General features: G+C 40.5%; 1 protein-coding gene across 2 annotated transcripts; it reads right to left on the reverse strand.

Annotated features, from left to right (window-relative positions):
* Nucleotides 1-350: 350 nt before the first annotated feature.
* Nucleotides 351-26,103, reverse strand: znf512b (zinc finger protein 512B). Of its 2 annotated transcripts, XM_085344802.1 has the most exons (17): nucleotides 25,264-26,103; nucleotides 23,815-23,949; nucleotides 15,169-15,248; nucleotides 14,888-15,016; nucleotides 14,399-14,574; nucleotides 14,026-14,309; nucleotides 13,862-13,933; nucleotides 12,236-12,370; nucleotides 11,162-11,289; nucleotides 9,967-10,059; nucleotides 7,038-7,136; nucleotides 6,108-6,362; nucleotides 5,610-5,951; nucleotides 5,296-5,397; nucleotides 5,093-5,155; nucleotides 3,548-3,646; nucleotides 351-2,224 (listed from the first exon to the last, which is right to left on the reverse strand). In XM_085344802.1, exons 2-17 carry the CDS (start codon nucleotides 23,945-23,947, stop codon nucleotides 1,883-1,885), a joined length of 2,532 nt encoding a protein of 843 aa, XP_085200928.1. In that variant the 5' UTR covers nucleotides 23,948-23,949; nucleotides 25,264-26,103; the 3' UTR covers nucleotides 351-1,882. The 2 variants fall into 2 exon arrangements, with proteins under 2 accessions (XP_085200928.1, XP_085200929.1); XM_085344803.1 differs by lacking the exon at nucleotides 14,888-15,016 and having other exon boundaries at nucleotides 5,610-5,969.
* Nucleotides 26,104-27,586: the final 1,483 nt, after the last annotated feature.

The raw sequence follows: 27,586 nt of genomic DNA on the forward strand, positions 1-27,586 counted from the left end.
CTTAAGGTAGAGTGGCAAGTAAAGCACCCTTATTATCTCACCAGAATATCCTCACATAATTTTATCCAAAGCTATCAGATTGCTATCTAAGTAACACACACCATAGAATATAAAATAGATTTATGATCTGTATTTTTTTAAGCAAGCAAGTCGTTATTTTCATGGACATAAACTTCAAATATAAATCAAATATTCATGGAGTTTTAATTTGCTCAAATTGTTAATACAACTGTGGATTCAAGTATCTACTTTCAACATGTTAAAGTGAAAATATTCTCTAATCTTTTAGATTTTGAAAAGTCATTTAATATTTTGTTTATATATTTATATATTTTAAGCTAATCTAACATTAAGTGGCTAAGCAGCCCTAAACTTCAATAAGACCAGTTATGGCTTTGTGAGGTGAATCATAATTATACCATTGCGTTGGATTTCAGATACAATATAGAAAGTGTCAGTCATGTTGCTCATGACAAACTTAGTCTCTTTCTCTAGTTTACCACCAGAGTTTAAAAAAACAAACAAACAAAAATCCCACTCCTGCACCAGACAGCCACTAGGTTAGGGTGAATAGTTCTGGAGTGCAAAACTACAAGAGGGGAGCAGGAAGGGTTAAAGGTTAAAGTGCAAGGCAATAACTTTGAGCGTTCAAGAATTCATTCATTTACATTATTATATGTGAATCTTAATTAGCAGTTTTTCTGTTTAATAAAAGATTATTATCCTGGACCTCTCTAGAAAAGATAGTATATTTTTAAAATTCCCTCCTCAGCTTTGATTGAAGCTAAAGCAGTAGCCAAAACGTGGCCTCATCATTTGATTGTGCTGCAATGGTGCAACAAGCTTCACACAGAATTCTTCCTCCTGTCAAACATTTAGCTTTGCTAGACCGATTTTAGAGTGTTTCAACATTTTTTTCCTGGTTTGTTTTTTTTTTTTAAATTCAATTAAACGTGTCTTTCTATTTCTAATAGCAACTAAGTTGCAGTATGCCTTACAGATGAAAATATCAGTCACTTTTCTGGGTATTCTGCATCTCAACTTCCGTGTAAAACCAGTCTGGAAATAATCTTTTCACACTTAATTATGGTTGTCAAAGCAGATACTGTTCACAGTCATGTGAAAAAAAATCCTTGGAAGTAACAACTGTAAAAAATAATGTGAAACATGAACAACTTACAAACATTTTAGCTTATATGACATTTGCTTATGTAAAACATGAAAAGCAAGAAACAATAAAAGTCAAACTAGAAAAAAAACTATATTAAAACAACATTGCACTAAAGCACACACTGCAAAAAATTCTGACCGCTTATGATCCAGTTGGATGTTTCAGGCTTGGAAATGACGGATGGCATCATTGCTTTGAGTATATAGATATAGATATAGATATTGTTCATGTACACAGTACAGTATATCTGTGAAAAAATGTGAAAACACTAGCTATTATTAAATGACTTCACCATGCTAATAGAATATCCTTTTTAAAACCTCTCAAACACAACACAAATCTTGCAGAGAAAATGACTCTCCATTGGTATTTAGAATACTAACTCTGTTTAAAAAAAAAATCTATGTTTAGGTCAGGACTTTGATTACTACTGACACCCCTGCTGTGAGTACAGAAATTGAAAAATGTGCCTTAAATGGGAGACAAAAGTGGAATGGGGAAATAAAACACTACTGTTCTGAGTACAACAGTATACACATTATCTCGGGGGGTTCGAAACCAAGATTTGAAGACTGGGTTTTACTTCATATTGGTTGATTTTTGGCTTTCTTCTCAGTGCCAAGTTCTTGTAGCGCTAGAAATGTCTTTAAGCTTCCTGGCAGATATTTAAAGAAAGAATCCTCTTGGGCTCCTAGGTCAACAAAAGCAGAGCTAGTCGGACAGTAACAGCCTCTTGGGTTTGTTTCTTCTGGTGGCGGAGGGAATTGGCTGTCTGTTTTGGCCTGAATTATCACTGTCCGTTGGGTCAGGGAACAGAGTTGGGGGCTGTGCTGTGCCAGAGAACAGAGTCGCGGCAGGGGTTGAGTTTTGGGTGGTAAGCGCCTCAGTTTTTGTTTCGAGAGGTACATTCACAGGGGGGCGCTCTTTTGGTTTACGGCCCCTCTTTTTACCAGTCGTGGCTCCGTTCCTCACTTCGGCCTTTATCCCATTGTTCTCTGGGACTTTAGTTTTGCTACTGGACACAACTTGACTGGCAGCTGCACGGAACCAGTTCTAAGACAAAAAAACAAACAAACAAAAAAAACAGTAAACCAGTCAAGATCCAAAGAAGGCAAACAAGCAGAATACAACTGCATGTGTATACATTTTTCTTTCTAAATAACTGTATAAACCACCATGTCTGAACACCAAAGGTTAATGTTAACTGGGGACAAGATGGGGATGTTAAAACCGAAAAACAAAGAGGCTTTTTTATAAGGAAAAAAAAAACTATGTGTTATCTTGTAACTAAAGTTGTTGTTGGTGAAGAGAAAAGATTAGTTCAAGGAAGATATGTATAGACTTGTTGAGTGCAAGAGTATTATGACAAGGTTAATGTGCAACCTAGCTGGTTTTACCCACAGACAGTATAACAGGTGGATGTAGCCACCATGATAAGATAAGATAAGATAACCTTTATTAGTCCCACACGTGGGAAATTTGTTTTGTCACAGCAGGAAGTGGACAGTGCAAAAGTTATGACGCAAAAATTAGAATACAATAAGAATAAATACAGTACACAGCTGTACAGAATAGAATAAAATAATATACTATATACAGTAGAATAAAATAGAATAAAAATATACAATAAGATAAAAATAGAATACGAATGCTATATACAACTGAGTAAAAATACAACGATGCCAGAAAAGATTATTGCACTTAGTGTTATTGCACATGTGTGGATGTGTGTGTTTGTTCAGTTAAAGTCTTTGTTGTGGAGTCTGACAGCAGTGGGGAGGAAAGACCTGCGAAATCTCTCCGTCCCACACCGTGGGTGCCGCAGTCTCCCACTGATGTCACTCGTTAGTTTAGAAAGTCTCATTATGAAGCCTAAAGTGTGTGGCTTCACTGTCTTGGTGTTTTGAAACCGGATATGACATGATTGACATGTCGTTAGAAAGTCCTCCTATCTGGCTGTTAAAAGTATAACCATAATGGACTTAATGTTCAATTCAAGTTCATTACTGTTACCACGTTGGTAACCTGCCCATGAATCTTGTGTTAATAACAACATCATAAAATTTCATGGCAGCAGGAAGATACGATCTGTCCTACAGTTCACTCAACCAAATTATTATAGACTGGTTGACTACTATTGCCAAATGTGGTCTGCACATTCTTCTTCATACACTTTTCCACAACAATTCCCAGTGAGTCCCAGTGACCAGCTTCTTAGTGCTCTTTTCGGTCATATTGGCAACAAGTCTGATAAAATAAACTGGATCTAAGATTAACCAATGCTGTTTATTATTTTATGACGTATTACCAGAAATGAAATTTACTAAGTGGGTCATGTTAATGGCAACCTCTAAGTTTATACTGACAGTGACCCACCTGTGAGTGTGTCTTGCTAATATGGTATTTGACGCCACTCTCCGAGCTGAACTCCTTCTGACAGATCAGACAGGTGTACTTCCCCATTTCGCCACCACCCTGTAACAAACACACACACCAGAAATGTTGCTAGTACCTGGTTGGACACACTTAAACTTTCCCCTGAGATTTTGGTCTGTGTTAACATGATATCATCAAATGTTTGTTCTTGATTTGTGGGTAACGGCATCATCTGGTGTATCTCCTGCTCCACCACATTCCAAAGGTTCTCTGTTGGATCTGGTAGTTGTGGAAGACACCAGAGTACACTAAAGTCACTGTTTGGTTCAACAAACCAGTATGAGATGGTATGACCTTTGTTACTTGGTCCATTATTACGCCAGCTGTAGTCATTAGATGACAAGGACAAGACAAAGGGATGGTCATAAAGTGATCGAGATGGTCAGCAACAATACTCAGTCTTTGGAATTTATGACACTCAACTGGTACTAAAATGTGCAAAGAAATTATCCCTCACATCATTACACTATCTGAACACCCTGAATTGTTGACACAAAAGAGAATAGATGCATGTTTCTATGTTGTTTATGCCAAATTCTAACTATACCATAGCCTTATTTGCCCATTCTTGACTGCCATGTGGACAGAAATGTTCTTTTTTAAAATTTAACAAACCATCTTTACCATGTCCACCTGTTCATATGCCAATTTTCTGCCTCATGACTAATAAGATATTTGCTTAGATAACCAGTTTAAGGTTGCTGCAGAAGGTGCAAGTTAAGAACCCATCAAAAACCATACCCTGTCAGCCTTTTACAGCAGGAGGGTGTTAAAAACATATTCCAAGTTAAGTTTTTATTTAAATAAGCTTAAAAACATATTTTGAGAAAATACAGCTCAAAAACAAAATCTTGGTGGATTCTGATAGTGATCAGGGCCATAGTTTCAAACGCAGAGGTGAACTTACGTGCAATGAATGCCGATCAACCAAAAACTCAGGTTTCAGAATGTTCGGAAAATATTTACTATGCTTCACCCTGTATGATGTCAGTGAGAAGGGATATCCTTAATATGAGCGCAGCAGCCCCTCCCAACATTTTCTTTCCAGGGCACAGTCAATCTAAAAAGGCTTGTAGTATACAGCGGATGAACTGAGAGACAGCACAAAAGCCCAGTATACCCCCCCCCCCCCCCCCCCCCCCCCCCCCCCGCACGTATCATAGTAAATTGCTAATAATACAAAGGTACTCTAGTAGAGAGTGAAAAATCGTTGAGATGAGTTGGAAATGAGCAAAATAGATCCTGTTTTACAAGTTATACAAGATCATGCTGTGATTCTAATACTTCCTGCTTTCTCTTCATTTTGTATCTTTATTTGTCTTAATTTTATTTGAACTGTACCATCAGATTCCACTTCCTTTTGCTTAAGCTAAATTTTTTCAGTTTGAGTGTATTTTTGGGATGTCTGTATTGGTTTGTTGGAATATTACTGTATATCCAGTAATATTCTCAGACACTGAGTTTTGCAGTAGTGTGGATTTGTACCTTGCTGCAGTTGGCGAGATGGGCCTTTAGTCCTGACACGCTGGAATAGACAGCTTCACAGTTCTAGAACAAAGCAGAAACAAACAAGGATTAAACACACTGACTTCGTATTTATGTTACACTCAACGTTAAGGCAAATCCCTTTTGTTTTGCTCAGATATTGTAGGTTATTTTTTGTACATGGTGTATTTGTATATTCTTACTTCGTTTGTGCAGCAGATGAAGCCCTTCTCCTTGACTTGATTTTTCCAAGCCTCTAGAAGCTCTGGGCTGAAGTTGGGGAGGCCAGGGCGGGTGTAGTTTAACTATGCAGAAGACAACTTTTTTTAATCTATCAGTATTCAAGTTATTAATATAATTCTACAGTGTAAAAAAGTGGATGTAACATAAAGGATTTTTTAAATCTGCTGATGGAGTTTGTGTGGAGCCTTTGCATGGCCTTTGACCTGGACTGCTAATATACTGTATTTACTGTGGTCACCATGTGCACTTAATGCATCCAAATTTTATTCCTCACCCTCTTGCTGTCAGGAACCAGGTCATCCTTGATGCGGCGTTTTGTGCCCCAGTCTTTAGCCAGCTCATCCTCAGCTATTTCTTGCAGGTGGAACACCGCCACCTGAGCTGACCGCCGTCTCACCCTGCCACTGGGGGTCCTTTCAAAGTCCTCCCCCTGTCTCTCAATCTGTGCTGCTTTTTGTTGATCTTGTTCCTGCTCCCTTTCCCTTTCCCTGTCTTTCTCTCTAGTGCCTCTGTCCTTCTCCTTAGGATGGCTGGATGGGGCTTTCTCTTGCCACCGTTTCCTTTCAGTTTGGCTTTGCTCCTTCTTACCTCCTGTTGGAGATTCTTCAGAGATCACCTGAAGGAACAGTAAGACCTTTGAGTGAAAATATAGGAAAACTTTAGGTACTCATTAAAATTCAATAAAATGTGCTTGTAATCAGCATAAAATGAAAAGAAAAAAAGGTTCATCTCTTATAACTGCTACTACAACCCTCGTCTATGATGATCTCACCCTCTCCTTGCCAGTGTTGTTGTTGGTGTCAGTGATACTATCCATGAGGTTGGTGGTGGCTGCGGCTGTCATTGTGGTGGTGATGGCCGGGGAGTGTTCGGTGCGTACATGGTAGTCTCTGCCAGCCTTGGAGCGGTAGCTTTTTCCACAGTGCTGGCACAGAAACACAGGCTTCGCATCGTCAGAACACTCTCTTCCACAACGCTGCTGGTGATACTGGTAGCCCATCAGACTGGAAAAGTGGGCTGAACAGCCCTGTATTTGTGTACGTGTGTGCGTGTGTGTTTGTACACAAAATGTTTGTGTGATTGAGTGACGCCAATGACAAAAATGAGACAGAATGAAAACAAACATTAAGCAAGAGACTGGGTAAGTGGAACAAAGTGTAGTTTTAATGGAACTCTGCATTTGGTCAATACTTTGTGGTTAATGTTAAAAAGACAGAGAAAACAGGAGAAAGATGCTCATTTTTCAGTGTGAAGACATGTCACTGTAGAGTTTATTCTTTACAGCTCTTTCTATTCTTACTCTCTCTGCCTTTTGCACTCTAGTGTGAGTAATGCGAAGCAGGGTGTTGATGTGATTTTGGGCAACATGTCAAGAACAAGGCATAAAGGAAAAAGAGAGGGAAGAGGGAAGGAAGAGAGAGAAAGATAACAAGAGAGAGAGAAAGAGAGCGAGAGAGAGAGAGCGAGAGAGAGAGAGAGAGCGAGAGAGAGAGAGAGCGAGAGCGCGAGAGAGAGAGAGAGAGATGTAAAAGGAGAAAGGCACAAAAGAAGATCCTGAGGACAAGAGAGAAATGAAATCAAAACTGGCAGATGACGAGGGACAGAAATGTGACATAAAATGAAAGACACAGGAAAGCAAGAGTAGTATAGAATGAGAGACAGTAAAAGAGGAAAGGACCAGGTAAAAAGAAGAAGTGCATACCTCACTGGGACACTTGATTCGTCCCATTTGTTTGAGCACTCGGCGCAGCCTTTCCCTCTCCTCATGCTTGTTGCCCGTCTGGCCTTCACTCCCTGAGGGCTGAGGGGGAACAAATACACTATCACACCACCACACACCCCACTTCCTCATGACTAAAAAAAAAAAAAAGCAACCAAAATGTGTTTTCTATCTCTAATGTTCACACGATGCCAGGATCATTAAATGGTTTCCTGGTGAGGCTGTTACTCAAGGCATGTTTATGACAACTGTCAAACTCGTGTTTTCGCTCGCATGTTGGTTGGTGCCAAACACCAGCCAAGACCAGAACAACAGATGGTAGGGCTGCCAGAGATGGAAAAGAAATGCAGGGGACTGGAGAGAGAGTAGACTAACTGAGGGATCCCAGCGGAACACATTTAATGTGCTTTCTCATGTGTTAACACACAGAGATGACTGACACACAACACTACAGTAGCTTTCTGTAAAGGTAGGAGGGAGATACCACTTGAGTACTTCAATAAAGCTACTGCAAAAGCCTGAGGGTAGCAGGACAGGCACCAGCAAGCCTTTGATATACAATGACAGGGACAGCAACAATGAAACGACATCAGCTTGTATTCTTAATGCTTCTATCAGGGAAGGAGCAAAAGAGCAAGCGTAAGAGAATGAGGCAGCACTATCACAGTAGCAACGCCAAGGTCAATCTCAGTGGGTGACCCCTGTCCTTCTGTCAGCCTGCTGCCTTTCCCACACTGCATTTGGGTAAAGCCACATGACAAGACTTACAATATCAGAGCAATGGTCAGTGAAGTCTCCAAGTCATACAGAAACCAAACACAGTAACACAGCTTACATGAGACTGAAGTGCAAATCGGTTTAATATAGAAATATTAATAAGAAATTCAACTTATTGGAATAGTGCTGGACAAATTAACATATGTAAACTTAACACCTCTAATAAAATGTATGAGCAAAAGCTTTTTTTTCATTATATGCTCATTTTTCTATTCTATGTTAAAGGACACTGTACCAAGTGATTCACAAATATTGGAAAATACATTAGTTCAACATATTTGCATGAACAAAAGTTCTGCAGATTTGTCGGTGGAACACATGAGTGATGAAAAAAAACTGCTTTGCAATTCAAAGGCACCAAACACTGGTCTTTTTGACACTTTTGAATGAATAAATGCCTTAACGGGCGACCGTGGCTCAGGGGGTTGGGAATCGCATCTGTAACCGGAAGGTCGCCGGTTCAATCCCTGGGCTCTCTGTCCTGGTCGTTGTGTCCCTGGGCAGGACACTTTACCCTACTTGCCTATTGGTGTTGGCCAGAGGGGCCGATGGCGCGATATGGCAGCCTCGCTTCTGTCAGTCTGCCCCAGGGCAGCTGTGGCTACAACCGTAGCTTGCCTCCACCAGTGTGTGAATGTGAGAGTGAATGAATAGTGGCATTGTAAAGCGCTTTGGGTGCCTTGAAAAGCGCTATATAAATCCAATCCATTATTATTATTAATATACAGTGTATCCAAAAGCACAGTTGTAGTAGTGCCTACTTCCTTAAAAACATGACTCTAAAACCGCTACAATGTATAACATTGTATACATTGTAGCATTAATAAATAACATGATTGATACTGTAGAAAAGTACTTGTCTTACTGTAGCACAAAGGAAACGTTTGTATCTAAACAGAAAGAGGGCACGTCATACTTCTAAAGACTGATTTTAAGAAATGTGCTATCTCCTCCTGATCTTTCAATTTCCTGAAATTTAAAATTCATTGGAAAGTAAAAAGAGTGTGACACCAGTCAAACCCACAAGCTAAAAAAGCCTTCTTTAATAAGGAACTACTTCAAATCTAGAGCACACCAACACACAAACAGAGATTAACACAATAACAGCTTTCATTCTGTCACAAAAGTTGTAATTATCTAATCAGAAGAACAGAAACAGCAGAAGTTTAGATGTGTAGGAAGGCTACCTTGTGCAACCTTTAAGCATTTTATTCTTAACACGCACGCACGCACACACAAGCACACACACACACACAAAAATAATGCACTAATGCCTTTTGCTCGGCTGGACTGGAATCCCGCCAATAAGGTCAGGACACAACAGGTCCCCTCTGAAGACAAATGGCAGCATCAAACAGTTTAACTTGGCTGACACAGATGGCACGGTCATCTATCAGAGCCCTTAATCTAGCAAACATTACACAGCCAAAGCCTGTTAAACACATACACATAGATTACCATGTATTTCATATACTATAACCATACGCATTCACACAAAAACACAAACACACATGCCACAAGGTTTGCTGAGTGTAGATTCATTAATCTTTTATAATACTTTTTGAAACGGGTAGCTTTAAATTATTCAGCAAACTTCATAGTGGCACCACTGCTCTAATGCAGGAGTGTCATGATAATATCTTAATGAAGCTCTCTGCTGTCAGAGTTAAGACTGCTGCAGAAAGAAATGTGAGCACTTCACTGACAGGAATACCAATCGCCAGTTCAACTTTACAATCACGATTTTTTAGAGACCACAAGATCAAATTTTGAGAGATCATCATAGCATCTGACAATACTTTTGTAACTGATAAAATTATAGGATAGAGTATATTTTTTACTCTATACGTTGATGCATATAAATAGATGGACATCTGCTGTGTAAACCGATACTAGCAGAAATAAATGTAGGATTTCCATGCATACTGTCATGACAAACCAAACTATTAGCATTCACTTTTCAGTTCTTTGGTGTTGTTTGAAACTAATTACCATGTTCAGTGATGATCTGATCACCCAAACCATCTGGACTCATAATGAGTCATAGAAAAAGGAGCAAAATCAGTCACAGGGTGTCATTTTTAAGTTTAAAGTCTTTGAAACCGGTTTACAAAGTACAACGTCAGCGAATTACCTTGCTGTTGTGCTCGGCCATGGTGTGGTAGTTGAGGCCGGCCTTGGACCTGAACTGCTTGTGGCACTGCTGGCACTTCAGGGCATCCTGGAGCTGCAGGGGTTGAAGGCCAAAGAAGAAGCTCAGATAACATTTTTCTATGAGAGGAAAATAACCCACTCCTGCTGGCTTTGCTCTTTATTGAATCCATCAGTATAGCAACATTTCATCTGTAACCTAATAAAGTTTGTTACTAGTGCATATTCTGGTCAAAGTAAAAGGCAAGGGACACATTAGGAACCTTAAACCCCCCCCACCCCAATTTATCACATATCACAACTTTGTTGTAGCTTCTCTCCTCGCCTCAGTATTGATTTGGAGACAGAGGTGTCTTGATGGTGAGTGACCCAGTGGTAATGTGATGATTCTGTCATTGCTTAACAGCAGACTGTCACTTTAATAGAGTCACACAGGCCACTGGGCTAAGGAGCCATTAAAACAGGCTCCAGGAACACTGTCTTTGAGGGCTGAGGCTACTGCAACACTCAACCTCATTCATCCACTAGACAAGCTTGACATAATACAACTGAAATAACCCTTTTTTCCCCCCACGCTTTAGCCCATTACACACTATATTTTCAGTAGCTTACAGGGCCCTTCCCTTCCCCTTTTATGATCATACATAACATTATGACCACTGGCAGATGAAGCAAATAAAACCGATTATCTCTTTATCATGGCACCTGTTAGTGGGTGGGATATATTAGGGGGGCAAGTGAACATTTTTTCCTCAAAGTTGATGTGTTAAGTGTAAGGATTTAAATGAGCCTGAGAAGGACCAGATTATGATGACTATGAACATCTTCAAAAACTGCAGCTCCTATGGGGTGTTTCTGGACTGCAGCAGTCAGTATCTATCACAACTGGTCTAAGGAAAGAACAGTGGTGAATCAGCAACAGACTCATGGGCGATCCGATAGCCTTATTTTCATTATCTTTACTAGAAAAGGTTCCCAGGCTCCCCAGTTTTAACGTATTCAGTGCACAATAACCACAATGCAAGGCTTCTTCAAGCTGAGCTTTACAGCTCCAGTTTGTCTTTGAATGCTACTACCAGCAAAACAATTTTACTGGTTTCACAGTTTGCTCTAACAGCTGTTTTGACAGCGCAGCCACCCCGCTCCCATTCTGATGAACAGATGCATCGACTACTGACCTTTTGACAAATCTCCATGTGTTTCTTGAGGCCATGGATTGTTTTCCTGGTAACGATGGAGCAAGTGGGACACACCACTTCACCTCTCTCTGAGATTGCTCGCTGCCACTGAGTGTCAGGAACAGCTCCTGAGTAACATTCAGAACACAGTACTGCTTTGTTATTTAGCCAATGAAATTACACTGGTATGATGTCCTTATGTGTCAGCAATCTAGATGATCAGTAAGCACTTACGTTTTTAGCTTCCCAAAAGTGAAAGATTGCTGCTTTCTCAGTTTCATATGACTGAAATGAATATCCATGGGGTTTTGATAGTTTGAAGATAAATTTTTTGTCGTTTTTGTCATATGCATGCATATCTCATTAAGATTTAAGAAATGCTCTTTGAAGAAAACATGATGCAACTTATAAAAGTAATAATTATATTTAACTGATTAATAACTATGTATGTTCTTCTACCTGCGTGGGGTTTCTCCAATTACTCTGGCTTCCTCAAGTAGTCCAAAGGCATGCATGTTAACTGGTTAACTGGTAATTCTAAGTTGGTGGCAGAGTGATCAGTGTATTTTCTAGTTCCAATTCTAGTTTCAGTTATTTTCCAGAATGGATTTCTCATTTCAGTTTAGCATTTACTGTTTGAAAATGTATAGTTTTGGTTTTCTTTTAGTTAGTTTAAATGTTCAAGCATGTCCATCAATGCCCAATCAAGGAAGCTATAATAACATTTATACCAAACTATACCTAGAACTAAGGTTACTTTCGCTGTATTTATATTTTAATTAGTTTTTCAAGTTCACTATTTTTTAAAGATAGTCTTAATTTTTTTTATACATTTTATTGTTATTTTAGTCAACTAATTTTTTTCGTACCTAATTTTAGTTTTTAGTTAATAAACTTGGTTGGCTGTAGGTGTGAAGTGAGCATGAATGTGTTACCTTCTGTGTTAGCCTTATGACAGCCCCCCAAAACCCTGAATTGGACAGGTAGATACGAAAATGTATAGCTGGATGGATGGATGTGTGGATGGCTAGATAGATGGATGATTAATTTAAAAAATGTGATCTTGGTGTTCACCAGAGCTTGTTGTGGCCGAGTCTTTTCTAGAGGGCTGACCTGACGAAGGTCTTCTCTGAGCCTCCTCAATGAACCCACTCCCCTCTGGTCTCTTCACACGGCCTGCCTTCAGCTTCTCCTCTACCTTAGTCATACCTACAACACACATGTGCACACGCAGACACACACATATACACAGACAGTCACGCTAGTGATTAAAATTCAAACTGAAAGTATAGAAGATAAAGTGAGAAATGCGAGTGGGACAGATGTAGGGCAAACCAAACAAGAACACGATACTAAAAACAGAAAGTTGATACTGACTATAAATTGAAAAAAGGAGGCTGAAAATGGAAGTTGTTTTGAGCTATACCAAATCAATGACAAGCAGACTAAAAGACAGCAAAAGACAGCGCCTGTGAGCTGCAGATGAACTGTCTGACAAGTGATAGTAAGTAGTTTACAGCCCTCTGTATGCTATATGAGTCACTGAGCATTTTCAGCATATATGTGAATGAGACAAAGAAAGGCTGAAAAAAATATGCGCATGTAATGTGTGCTTGATGTGTGAGTCACTGATTAATTTAGCCAGATATGAGACATCTCTACAGTTGCTACATTAGCACTGTGTAAAAAAACAGCACCATTGATCAGTGGCAGCAGGGAGCAATCTCAGTCACTTACATAACTAATAATGTCCCTCCTCCCAGCAGTGGCACATTTGTCCACTCTGGAACTCAATATTTAAGTAAATTAGCAAAGGGCTCCTAAGGTCTGTTGTAAATCAATCAGCATACAAAAAAAAAAAAACTATTCTGTCTCATATTTTTATTATATCAGTGACATAGGGCTGTGCAATATGACCAGAATCTCATATCCCGATATAAGACATCTATCGTCCCGATAACGATATAAATCACAGAAATGTAACATTTTCTGTAAATTCTGTGAATCTCGGGCAGCTTGACTTGCGTGAAGTGTTTCCAGCTGCGCGTCATGTACCTGGTCGAGTCGAGTATTTTAATCGATGCATGAAACTATACATTTTTAGACATAAGTTGTAACGGCCGCCGTTTTCTTTGTGAGTATTTATTACACGGCGTGCTGCGGGGAAAAGCCTGTTCTAACGTTTGAATCTAAGATTTATTTTTTAGCACCTGGAGGCTCTTTTTTGCTTCTCATCCGTAAATAATCTGCTCTTTCACGTGATTCAGTTTATTTTGAAAAGTCTCAACAGGACCTTGAGCTTTATTGTGAAAGGTTTATGTGGAAAATAAACAAGCGGACACGCGGTGGTTTTACCGTCGCTGTTGCTAACGACAACGCATAAAAACAGGCGCTTGTCCGTCCGTAGTGTGGTTATATTAAATATAAGAGAAAGAGAGAACTTTAAGAAATTAATATAGCCACTACAGTGACCATCAAAACCATGAAAAAATATTGCCGTAAACAGTTTATTTTGCAACACCACGAAACAAACGATAGCGTAAAATGAAACAATAGATGTTTTTATATCGTCATCCGATATATATCGTTATATCAAACAGCCCTACAGTGGCATGTGAAATTACATCACAAAATTCTTTGTCATGCTCAAGTTTTCACTAAAAAAAACCCCATGTTTTCCTTTTAATAAAAGGTATCTACCTTTCAATCCAAAAGTTCCAGATATTGAGGGCTGTTCTCCAGTGAATTTCTTAGGTGTTTTCTGCTTTCGTCCTAGTGCAGGAGGAAAAACAGTGCATAATGGTTATACAAATATACTGGAGCATATAATTGAGAACATTTCAAATGGCATGTTGAAATCTTACTGTGCTTCATTCGCTCTGGGTCTTCGTCAGGAAAAGAAGAGGGAAGGCTGCCCCCCTCGCTTTCACTTCCCCCTGCATCAGATGACGTGCTTTGGGAATGAGATTGCTGGGAGTGAGGCTGGACTGGCAGGGTCTGGTGAATTTGTTGTGAAGGCTGGCTGTGGCTGTGCTGTTTCCTCTCATTTTTCTGGTAGGCCAGCTCCCCATTCTGAGAGGGTGTGGACACTTCATGGGTCTTTTTCACTTTGAAGAACACAGGAGAGGGGGGACTGATCTCCATGGGCCTGAATTCACAGAATGAGACAGGACAGTTTTAGGCAGTTATCTTTAAGTGACTCAATCTGGTTAGGAATTTGAGCTATATCTCAGTCACCTTTTCTTAGCGCTGGACTTCACAAAAGTCTTTTGAAGCTTAGGTTGCTCGTCCTTGGTTTCCATGCTGACTCTCTCTGGGTGATTCCACAGTTTGTGTTTCTGCAGACGCACCTTTGTGGCAAACACGGCCTCACAGTAGGGACAGCCATGACTCAGCTTTTCAGCTACGGTGGCCTGGATGCAGACATACGAAGAGGAGATTCAAAGTGAGTTCTCTCCCTATCCAAAATCTAATGACAGTGGGTAGCTGTTACAAAAAAGAAAATACCCCCCCCCCCCCCCTCCAGCTGACTTATCTTAGGTTTTTGAAAAAGCCTTAATAATTGCTCAGGTTTGTAATAAGGCCATTATATATTCTCTGGAATTATTAAACGGTGCCCTATTGGATGGGTTTCTCCTATAAAATGGTCCAGTGCTACAAGTCTACTCTGAAGCATAAAGGTATAAACAGCCTTGTGGCAGGAAAGAGCAGAGGCTAGTGACTCACCCCCGGGCAGCGCTGATAGTGGTACTTGACGCCATAGATGCTGGGAAACTCTAACCAGCAGCCTGAACACGGACATTTTACCCTGGAGTGCCGCTTAAACTCTTCCTTCCATTGTACTATCATATGGGCCTGATCAGGGGTGAGGAAGAGAGAGTTGAATCCACGCCAGATTTATTGCTATATAGCACTGTATATTGTGAATATTCATGGGGAGCTGCCTACTGTGCAAGAAAAATGAAGCCCACTTCAAGTACCCACTCATTTCAAAGAGAAATACTCACAGGGATGCTTCTCAGTTCCTGCATTTCTGCTTTAGGACGACCTTTCCGCTTCCCCTCTGCTGGCTCATCACACACTGGACCTGGCAAAGCGAGAAAGAAAGCCACATCAGAGCTAAAAACAATCTACTGCCAGCACTTCATATCCATAAAATAAAAAATTCTGTAATACCTAAAATCCTGAAGTTTCATTTGGAACTTCTTTGTTATTGACCTAACAAGCCTAGTTATATTTGACTTGGCATGTCTAGATATGCTCTTGAGATATCACAAAGAGATTTAGAAGAATAGATTTGTATTCACAAAAACTGCAAAATAAGTATGAACACTAACACTTCTGAAGAAAAACAAATAAATGCAAAGTTATACAGTGTTTAGGTTTAACTGTGACCATTGTTCAAATGTTAGCCTCTTCTGTGGAGGGACACAGAATGGATGTCCACGATTGTGTGTGTAAGTGAGGGAAAAATGAGGCAGCCTGGGCAAAGGCCTTATGTAGAGCCAAACAGATCAGCTATAAATCGCTAGTGCCTGCATGGACCTCTGACACAGCAGACTGCAGACCGACTGCCTCAGCTCTCTATGTGCTCTCTATTGCTAATTCCCTCCATCTCTCATGCTGCTGCTTTACTTCTTTCTCACCCCATGTCTACTTTTCTCACTTTTCTTCCCTTTCTTTGCTCACACCCTTTCCAATGTCTCTCTACGGTTTCACTGGCTCATCACTGCTCTCTTCTTGGGTGCAATTAAACCTCCACACTATCAGCCCTGCACTCTATTCCCTCTATACACTGCTCCTTGAAGAAGGAGAGAGGGAAGGCGGAAAGAGCTGAAGATGAGTGTATGCATGTGGAAGAAGGGGAGGGGGGTTGACAAAGGAAGAAGAGGAGAGCACAGGATGTTGAGGAAGAGAAGAGAATTGCAGAGGTGGATAACTCTGATTGAGCATAACACTGAATCATAGTGCTCCAGGTAGCTGTACTTTGCTCTACAAAATGACATCTTTACATGTTCTCTCAACTTACTCTGCATTAATCTGACAAGACCCAACAGCAACAGTAGGAAAATAAGTAAATAATAAGCAGGAAACAAAGACGCTTCAAGAGATGCTTCAATGACATAAAATCTATTTACAGTAGGGAAGATGGTATTTTGTTGTGAAGTGGAATGCACTTTTTTTTTAGATCTCTTTCACATCACCATAACATTTTTTTCTGCTAACTATTTTCTTCTCCTGCAAATTGACAAGCCAAGGCAGCATGCACATGCCTGGTGCTGCCCATTTGCAGCAGGTCCCAAACTGGATCAGAGCACACTGTGTGCCTACCAGGATTACAAAATGGTTGGATAATTTTTCATCAGATAAATGAATTGACTTAATGCCATCATTTCTCTTAAAAACAACCCCCCCCCCCCAAAAAAAACAGCTTGTGTTAGCAAAAGCCACCCTTTGACCCCCTCAAAAACAACTCTCTATACCAGGGATGTTAATGTGTATAAGAAGCACACGAGGACTAACCTACTATGGCCTCCCCTGCTCATTTCCCTTCGTGTTTTATTACACAGTATCAGCTCTCTCCCTTTCCCTCATTTGTCTTCTTTTTACTCTCTCAGTTGGGAAACAGAGATACAAACATATGTAGGCAGATTATATGTAACATTTTACTTCATACTCACAATAATAAGGTAGATTGAAAATAAAGCAAGACTGAATAAAATGTAATAAGAAGTAGCAAAGCAATACTGACTGTGTTTTGGAATAGTTGATGACACAAGGTGTAAACACACACATCAGGGCACACTGACACGCAAACAAGTACACAAAACCATTACTACCGAGTGTGAACGAGATGTGATTGCATGGATATGAGTGTATTAATATTCTCCAGGCGACAGAGCATTTCTCTATTAGCTGTCTGGGTAGCAGCTGGAGAGGTGATGCAGTCGGCGGTGCAGCTCTTATGCTGAGGAGGAAATTGAGCATGCATTCTAATTCCTGTCTTAGAAAATAAAGGTCTTGTAAAAGAAAGGCATAATTAATGAATTCTGCTCTTGGGAAAGATATGTTCTTGTTGCTATGGGAATAAGATCCACTTGTCTTAGTTACCATTATCAGAGGCCTCTTTACAGCAAGCAGAACAATTAGGCCCACATGCAGCAGGCTATAGTGCAAACAGGCAAAAATCACACTGCAAAGCCACAGCAGTGCACATGCTGGCAAAAGTTAGAGCAAAAAGATTTTTTTTTTTAAAAAAAACATGATTTTCTGGGGTGAACTGTGCACACACAAAATGTTTTTATACATTTTACTTTGTTTGAAATGACTATGGCTAGCACACTTGTGCTCAAACATTCAGGCAATCACAACCATTGTCTTGGTAGGAAACAAAGCAGGTCTATTGTGGCAAATCTAAACCCCAGTTCTCAGGCGCAGACCATAGGGATAAAACAGCTGTTCAACTAATGTCAGAGTGTGACTCGCTCCCAGCTGTCTGCAACTGTTGCAGCAGACTGGTTAACACTCACAGAAGCGAAGAGAATGGTTAACACTGACAGAAGAGAAGAGAAGAGAAGAGAAGAGAAGAGAAGAGAAGAGAAGAGAAGAGAAGAGAAGAGAAGAGAAGAGAAGAGAAGAGAAGAGAAGAGAAGAGAACCAGGAGTGTTGGCAGCTGTCTAATGATCTCAAATAACCTCTGAGTTCTCCTAGCTACGCCTGCAACTGCTCTCCCTGAGTGCAAGGGTTCACACATTACCCACAAATGTACACACACATATACACACACAGAACAGTCATTTGTTTTCCTTGACAAACAGTCACACAGGAGCCTTTGTCTGTGCCTTCACAGTTGGTTTTAGACATGCTGTAGTTTAGAAAGACAACACACAAACAACATCACTCACCACTCATGCTACTTCATGAAAAAAAGACAAGACACAGTACTTCCTCAATCTCAACAGACGCTAGATGTATAAACGAATACACCTGGACTCATTGCAGAGCAAACGCACTAGCAGATGACTGTACAGCATGTGCAAGCTGTGCAGCTTTTATAGTGAATGCAACCACAGGACCTTACTAACATCTCTGTTTCTGCTATAAATTTTTGTCTATTGTGCTTTAACTTCTTCTTGCTTACTGTTTCCTTCCTTCACACATTTGATTTAGCAACAGTTCACCGCTTTTATACAAGCACACGCACATATTTATATGCTATTTTACATTATGTTCTCTCATTTCCTCCCTCCTTCTTTCTTTCTGTCTCTCTCTCTCTCTCACACACACACACACGCACAACAGTTGTTCCATTTATATACACACCTCCTTTTGAAGACGTTCTTATATTCCCTCACAGTCAGGCCTGATTCCAGACAGTGAGTAAGGAGTGAGGTGGAGCAACACCAGACAAGTCTTACTACCCTGATACAGCTAACTGAAAAAAAACCCAGAGTCTCAGTGAGTCTGGCTCTCACTTTCCATCTTAGTCTTTCCTCTCTCTATCTCTCTCTCGCTCTCTCTCTGTCTTTTTCTCCCCTCCCTCCTTTCTATCTCTTGCTTTGTGTAACCATCTGAGCTTAATCTTTTACATACATCCACTTGTTGAAAGACACAAACATTTAACTAATCTGTCAAAATTCATTATTTTTTTAATGGAAAGGAAACAGCAATTCATCAGTAGCAATGTTTATAAATCTGTATAATTTATAGAGCATTGCAAGAAAACATACCTTTGCTCTGGGTTGCCTTAACTGAAAAGTGGACACAACCACAAATAAAAGGTGGAGCTCCACTGGTTTATTTGCAAAATTGGCAGCAATCTAGGAAAGGACCAGAATTTGAAAGTAGATGTCCCGCCTTCCACAGCTTTTCCTTCTCTCTTCTGAGCCCCATTCCACCCTGCCAATTTGATATGTATGTGTTGGTATGTATTAAAATAATGCCAATGTTGACTTACGGCTTTACAAAGAAATCAAATCCAGCTTTCCTCTAAGAATGCCCTCTCCTTAGCCCACTGCACAGTGGGGTGCTTTATACCCAAACTTTTTCTTCATACTATGCCACACTATTTGACTGTTCTTTTCCAGAAAAGATCAGATTGGCCAAAGTTTCCCTATCATGGGGCAGAACAGAGCCGAAAGCAGTTGCAGGAGTAAAAACTCCTCTTAGACAACTCGATTTATAATATGCTGATAGGTTACTTTTGGATTTTTGTCTAGTGGCACCACCTTCCTATTTGTTTCACCTATTTCCTAATATTAAACCATTCTGAGTGCTGGCATAGACTGTGGCATTTGCTATCACTTGCATTATTCAGGGAGAGTTGTTGGTCCAGTGGTTAACATTGTTGCCTCAAAGCAAAAAGCTCCTGGTTTGACACCACTGGTTGACTGGAGGTCTTTCTGTGTGACATTTGCATCGTCTCCCTTTGCTTGCAAGGGTTCTTCTCTCAGAGCACTACGGTTTCCTCCCACCACCTAAACACGTTTGGTTAACTGGTGATTCTAAATTGTCCATTGGTGCGATTGTGAGCTTGAATGGAAATCTGCCTCTCTGTAATAGACTGGTGACCTGTCTGGGTGGACAGCTGGAATAGGCTCCAACTATGACCCTGAATTGTGCAAGTGTAAGAAAATGGATATATAAAATAATTACATTTATTTCTATACTTGCACTAGTCACTCAGTCTTAGTGAAAACAGTTACACTGGGAGATTCTTCAATGTCCTAATGAATGCCAATTTTTATTGCCCGCAGACTTACTGTATGGGGAATCACTTTGTTTGAGAGGCCAGGGATCACTACACAGACATGTGGTAGAATATCAGTTTACTTCCACCACTAAACCACACGTAAAGCAGCCAAGAATAGAGCTCAGGCTTGAGATTTCTGCTACATAATCTGGTGACTCATTGTACCTCAACAGCTTCTTCAGACCTGTATTGATTTTACAGCCTTCCACATCAACAGCATGCTTCATATTATTGGAAACTCAATGAATTACTTGATACTTATTTGGCCCACAGCCAATGCCATGTTTAGTGACATCAAATCGCAACAGTTTTAGATAAAACCTGAGGGATAATGGAGAACTGACCAATCACTGGGGAGTTTACAATTGATGCACAGCATATACAGACACTTGAAAAAACAACAACATAATAATAAAGTAAGCCTATGCAACAGGGCATCCAGCACTTTATATGTGTGCCGAGAGACAATGCCTGCTACAAACTGTTTGCAATACCCTCCTTATGGACAGTGACTCACCAACTCAATCTCTCTCCTCTCCCATTTCCCTGTACTCGTTCTCATCAACCATCCACAAGTCTGCCAAGTGAAGGTGTGACAAAGATGACAAAGGACTCTCCTCAAAATGAGGTGTAGCATCAGGCTGAGAAAAGCACCAGAATTCAATTTCTACCCAAAAACAAACAGTCTCAATCTATAGCTTTTTATTGATTTGATATTTTGTTATTTTACTGATTTGATAGACTCAAGCCATTAAGAGGAAGTCCCTAGAAAATGTAACAAATATGAAATGTGATTAGAGTGAAGACCAGAAGTGAGGGTAACGGTTGGGAACAGGCTGAAGAAGGAATGGGAAGTGGCAGGAATAGTGAGGTTAAGTCACTGCTAATACGTAAGCAAGAAATAGTTGAGGAGGCTGAGGAAGAACAGAACAGTGAGCAATGACAGTCACGTCTGGACAACAAGTAAGTGAGAGAAAGCTTGAAAAAGCAGCACATTTAGAGGAAAAGCAAGAGACTGATGGACGGATACTGACGCAGATATACCAGGTCAATAGAGAGCAACTGTGGACCTGAAAAGAAGGTCCCCACAGCAGGGTAGACAAGTGTAGCATGAGAACACACATGCTAGGGCAAACACAGGCACGAACAGATGCATAAACATAAACACAAACACAAACAAATGGCACCAAATAGCACATTATCATTCACACACAGCCACAAGCATAAAACTTATCACGCTCTCAGCTCCCCTCCTAACCCACTTATGTTACCATACAACAACAAATCTGGAGCGCTCATCTCCTCTTACACAGAACATGCCGACTGGATAGTGTGTTCTGGGGTCAGAGAGGGTAAAGAAGGGGGCGGCCTTTCACACATCCAGGTTTTACTTATTTAGACTTGGGTTAACGTTTGCTGAAAGGTAACTACAGCACTTGGCAAAACAGCATTAGTTCTATATAAATAAAAAAATGACTTAGCTTTAGAATCAAACAAGACATTAATAGGAAACATCTTGAAGCACAAAAGAGAGAAACAGCGCGCAAATCACCCTCAAGGACCACATTCTTTCCTGTGACTTCTCTGGTGTGGCAAGGTGACAGCTCAACCACAACACTCTAGGAAAGCACACAAACCCAGGTTTTGTTGTCACATATGAAGGCACATAGTGATTTCAGGAAACCACCAGTACAACAGCCAGACGGGATTTCTCCGCTATTACATCATGCAAAGTTTCCAGCTGGAGATTTATGGGCCAACATGAGAACTGATAACGCAACATAACAGTCCAAACTCTCCATGGACATAAAATGAAAAATGAAGAAGTAACCAGTGGGATGAGGGCAGATAATGAGGCTATCAGAAGAGCACACTGTGTGCAATGAGCATGGACTGAAAAACCTTCATAGGGAGCCTTAGATATTGATGCCTTTTTTTCCCCAAACTGAGGTTCATATCCCCCCTGGGATAGACAGGCCAGTGCCAGGTTCATTATATCACCACTGTAGCATTTCTCCTTATCATAACATCTATAAAATTTCTAAATAATAAGTTAAGGAGACTGAAAATTGTAAAAGATTGCTTGGTGTTTGAAACACAATTTGGCACAGTCAGTCAGTCAATGAATATCTTACTGGTTTATGAATCATATTCCAAACTGTACAAAATTTAACTATATTCCTAAAATGGAAATGTAGAATTTCTTATACATTTCCCGTGTTGTATGTTATGTCTATATTCATCTTCTTATTGGTCAGTACAATCTACATGTGCTCCAGGAGAAGATCTGTCTCTCTCCTTGTGGTTCTTAGAGAAGATAAATCTCAACCAGCTGGCAATGTTACCAGCTAAGCTTCCTTAGACATAGTGGAACATAGATTCTTATCTTTTGTGCCAGAAGCTATTCTTAAAACAGACAATAGCACAGACTTGCAGTATCAAACATGATCTAAATACTACTGGTATCACTTAGAAGCTCAACATAATTGCAAGTCCGAACAGATCAAGTGTAAAAAGAGAAAATGAAATAGACACACAGAAATAGCAGAATCTTAAGTAACCTGAAAAAGCCCCATAAAAACCAGGGCCAATCTATCACCTGTTATAGTATTACTTTAAGACGCGCGCACACAGTAAAACGCGCAGTCATCAGAGTTATTCATTAGTGAAGCTAAGCCAAAAGTGTGTATCTAATCTCTTGTCTTTAGCCTCACATCGATCAGAGCAGAGCCCAGCACAAACTTTCTGCTGATTGATTTATAAACTCCTCTTATTTACTGAGTAATAAAGTGTAAAAAAAATGCCCATAAAACACAAAGCTTTAAGAGGCTGCAGAGAAAACCATTTCATTCAAAAAACAAATGTACTTCAACAGCAAAAACAGCCAATCAGCTGCCAGACCCTACACAATGAGAAGTTGAGGAGAGTGTTTTATTTCTAACTATGGGAAGATCTTGCAGACAGTCATAAATACATGAAAGATCATACAAGAAAGATTTTAGTAAAGGGATTCCACACTTTTTTTTGTACCATGTGTCGCCGAACTCTCATTTCTTGCAACACAAGCTTTGCATTAATAACCACAACAAGCAAACATACACAGAAACACATGCATGCACAACAGTATGAAACTCTGGCCTACAGGGCTGAATAATAACATGAAAAGAAAATAAACCGAAGCACCTAGTCTAGTGTTTGTGCTCTGTGTGTCTGGGAATGAGAGGCTATTTTGTAGCAACCAAAACAACTGGGTCATATTAGAACAGCCCCATTTTTCCAAGCCTGCCCACCGCTATTAACAAAGTCATGATGATCTACTGGTTATTGGATTGAAAAATAATTCCCCAGTCTGGCCCTCTCTTTCCAAAATCTTCCATTTCCATCCAGATGGCCTGGGGTTTCACTTGTGTCAGTGCTTGGCAATTCTTGTTTGTTTGCTTTTCTCACTGTAAAGCAGTCTCAGGGAAATTGCTGGAGTTTCCAGGCTCTACTGTGGGGTAGAATTACACTGAACCTGAAACCATTGATTTCTAATAAAATATAATCCATTCAAAAAAAAAAAAAAAAAAAAAAAAAAAAAAGCAGCTACAGAGACCCCTGCATGCATGGTATGCTAATCAAATCCTTGAGAAAGCACACTAAAGTGCACTAGCTGGAATTACAAAACTTTAGCCAATGCAAACCTGCTGGATCTAAGAAACAAATATGCAAAAACGAAAAATTCAGTTGTCATATATGTGTTAGTATGTCATGCTGTATGCACCCAGTACCTACTCTTCACACTGTATCGCTTCATGAACTTCATCCTAGAATCAGTCCAGGAGCAAACTTGAGTCATACCAACAAAAGCTGAACTCACACACTGTATTCATTCAACAAAATGTAGCGGCTCGTCACTCACTATGTTTGCTGTGGTTTTCAGGGCTTGACATGGTTCTAACTTGCTCCTGGGGATGTCCATGCTTGGGCGTTCGGCCCCTCGACAGCCCTGATGAGGACAGCTTCCCAAGCTTGGGCCCACTTGGGCTCTCCATGCCTGCAATGTACAAACGAGGGGGTACAAACACACAGGAGACATAGCTAAAGGTAATATCGGAAATGCTTCTGCTGCTCATTAATCCGAATCCATTGTTTGTCAAAACATTATTAGCAAAGTCTGCTGCATCAATAGCGTGTGCTGATGCTGTCTCCTTGTTCAATAATGCAGCTTCTTTATGTTGGCCATCAGTGCTATTGGCCTGAAGGTTATCTGAGCGCAGGCACACGTGTGATAATGAGGGTGTGACCTTCCATGTTTTCATTTCAAAATCAATACTCTCACTCGCACACTAACTTCATGCTCTGCCCATTAGACAAAAGGTGAGTCAAAGAGATGGTGGGGATACAAAGCTACGCTCCTGAGCAGCTGTGCAAGCTTTCTTTACTATGAAAACCAGCGATCTCTAGTTCAGGTCAATTGAGATACATTACATCTATCAATCCCGATGCTTATATTGTACATGTCAAGTTCAGACTCTCTGTGCTTAAACATCATTCCCCATCAGGAAGGAACAGCCTTCTGAATAGAGGCTGACAATTGCTAATTATGGTGAGTGGTACTGATTACAATCCAACATGGTTTCTCTTAGCACACATTCATGTCACTCTCCTAATGAATTACAAAGCACACAAAGGGTCACTCAATGGGGGCCACTCGGTGTCCATTTACATGCTGTGCAATTCACTGCGTGAATACCACAGAGATAAAGCGTTCACAGTAGTTGTAAAGTTTTGATGATTTTGACTATAAAATGCACGGTGAACTTGCTGCAGGGTGCAACTTGATGAAATCTTTCACACATTAACACTAGGCATCTTCCTTTTCCGGTATGATGTATCAGAGCATGAAGAGATGGGCTACAGATCAGCTCATAACTACTTAAAATAAACAGGTGGTGAGAAAGATATGGCTGATTGATGGTGAGTCTTACTGTGCAACCCTGTAATAATTATGTAGGATAACCCCCTTTTAGATTTGCCACAGTGTTTCAACAGCATCCTCCTAATAAATAAATAAATGAATAAATACATTGCAGCTGGGGTTTTCGTAAACGATTAAATCTACATGTAAACACAAACCTGCTACAGAAACTTTATTACCATATACTTAGCTAGACACAACAAAACCCGTGACACCCACTCACATCTCCTCTCACAATCTGCTGAGAGACCAACCTAGAAATAAGTATTTTAACACCGCACGTGGCACACGGCCACGCTGTTTGACAACTACAACAAGGTCTGAGTTGCCTATTTATGTGGTTAACTAAAATAGTGCTCTACTTTCTTCCTCCTCCCCGGCCACACCTACCTTAACTGTCGAGCAGTCACCCAGCACCAGAGCCCGGGTGGCCCCGGGTCATCCACGTGAGGTAGGAGGAGGTCAGGGGCAGGAGACAGGCACCAAAGTAGGCGTTTTTTTTCACCAACGTTAAGTTACATGGCAATCACACCTGCTGTGCGTCAAGGAGCGGTCAGGTTGAGCTTGGGGGGCCTGAAAGGAAGCGGACAGTCGTCACCGTCGTCCTGTCCCCCCCAGTCTGCAGACGACGACCAGGTGGACGGTAAAAAAGAGCAGTGCAGGAGATGAGAAATTATAAATTCGTCTGAACATGAAAAGAAATCCAGGATACTTTCACCTTATTTCCAGCTTCCAATTGCCTTGCCCCCCCCTCTCGTTCTCCTTTCGTGCATTAATATGTATACCACGAGGCACTTCTCCAACCCTTGTCTTCTCGTTAAACTCTCCAAATTAATAGAAATAGCCAGGAAAGACAGAGCCCTCGACTCCTTGAGAAAAAATATTAGAATACGGGATGGTTTATATAGGCAGTGAAGCAAAATGGCGACTTTATTACGAAGGAGGAGTAAAAAAAAAAAAATCCTTGCGCTGGCTGGAGCTAAAGGGAGGCACAAAAATATGTTTAGTGCAGTAATTTCGACGGCTGTGAGTCTGTTGGTTAGAGTAAAAGAAAACGAACGAAAACGAATCAGCAGAAGCGCCAAATCTCGGTCGGGTTTGGTTCACTCCTCGCTCCTTACCTCGGGATTATTCGTTTTTTTTATACGGATATTATCTCGGCGGCCGTGTACAGTATTACAGTAATGTGTGTTGGGTCATGCGCGTATCCACTCCACCTTTGACAGTTGCGACTACAGTCTTGAGGCAACTTGCAAACTCTCGCGTTATTATTATCAATTTTCGAGCTGAATAATAGTGGGCTTTCTGGCTAATAAACTCGCTGCAATACCGGCTCGTGCTACTCTTCCGACGTAACGGCGCTCGCTCCTGACGACAAAAAAAAAGGGTCAGGGCTTAAATTCCGTATACAAACCCTTAGCGAATTATTTTAATCTAGCTGCAGCCAAAATGTTCTTCCCATGTCCTCCCGCGTAGCCGATAACGGCTTCTTGTCCAGTCTGTGGCAGGCTGTTCTAGCTGTCATACCAGGCCGGTGCTGTAGTCACTGCAAGTAGCTCCCTCCAAAAAAAGCCTCTGAAATATCAAGTATGCCTATAATTTAGTAAGGCTATACATAAGAGCAAAAGGCTCCACATAAAAAAGTGAATTATTAATTGGCTCAATATTTTGCATTTAAAGCCAGAGTTTTGTAAAGAGTAAAAAGTCTTTGATGCTGTGTTTTCAATTCAAGGTCAGTATTTAGACATAAGCCATTAGTCCTTTTTGATGTTAATGGCAGCTTAACAGCACACAGGCCTGCAGTCAGTAACACTGCTGGGTCTTTAATTGCTGTATAGCTGCAAGCTGGTTACGGGCTATATGAACAGACTGGCATTTCCCCATTTAACACAGAATAATAAATGCTTCACATATGGTGTGAGCCCACATCTTTTTTTTCTTCATCTCTCTCTTTCTAAATTAATCATTCACAGCATCACTGCCACGTCACTCACTTCCAGTAAAACAACAGAGGGTCCCTGCTAGTCTTTGATTGGTGCCAGTCATCATGACCCGATATTTCCTATTAGTGGAAATCATCAGGAACCATGATGTAATTTATGTGGGATCGTTATTGCCAGAGGAGGGCGGTAGATCCTCATTTTTATAGCAGGTTTGACTAATGTAAAAGTATTACTGGTATTTCAATAATGCCTAATAAATATTTCCGAGAAGGCGCGAGATTAGCGATTAAAAAGGTTTTTCTTGATGAAAAATATCATGACCCCAAGACCTGCATGCACTTGAGCATGAGAAAAAAAACATTAGTGCACAATGGGACACTTTTCAAAACAAAATGAGTGAAAAAGAATTAAGATAAAAAGCAATAATAAATACAAAGTAAAATTAACCTCATCACGGTCTCCAGCATTTTTGCCAACTCCTTTGCTGTGTCTCAGAATGGCCATATATACATCCCTAGAGTCAAGATGGACTCCTGGAGTTAAAACTGAGCATCAGACTAGGGAAAAAATGTGATTTAAGTGACTTTGAATGTGGCATGGTTGCCAGACGGGATTTTATGAGTATTTCAGAAACTCTTACTGGGATTTTCCTACACAACCGTCTCTAGGGTTTACAAAGAATTATCTAAAAAAGAGAAAATATCCAGTGAGCAGCAGTCGCCTGTGCAAATATGCTTAGCTGATGCCAGGGGTCAGAGGAGAATGGCTAA

This window comes from Diplotaxodon limnothrissa, linkage group LG20, assembly GCF_057381915.1.
Source record: "Diplotaxodon limnothrissa isolate DT_005_m linkage group LG20, D_limnothrissa_male_GT1.1, whole genome shotgun sequence".
NCBI lineage: Eukaryota > Metazoa > Chordata > Actinopteri > Cichliformes > Cichlidae > Diplotaxodon > Diplotaxodon limnothrissa.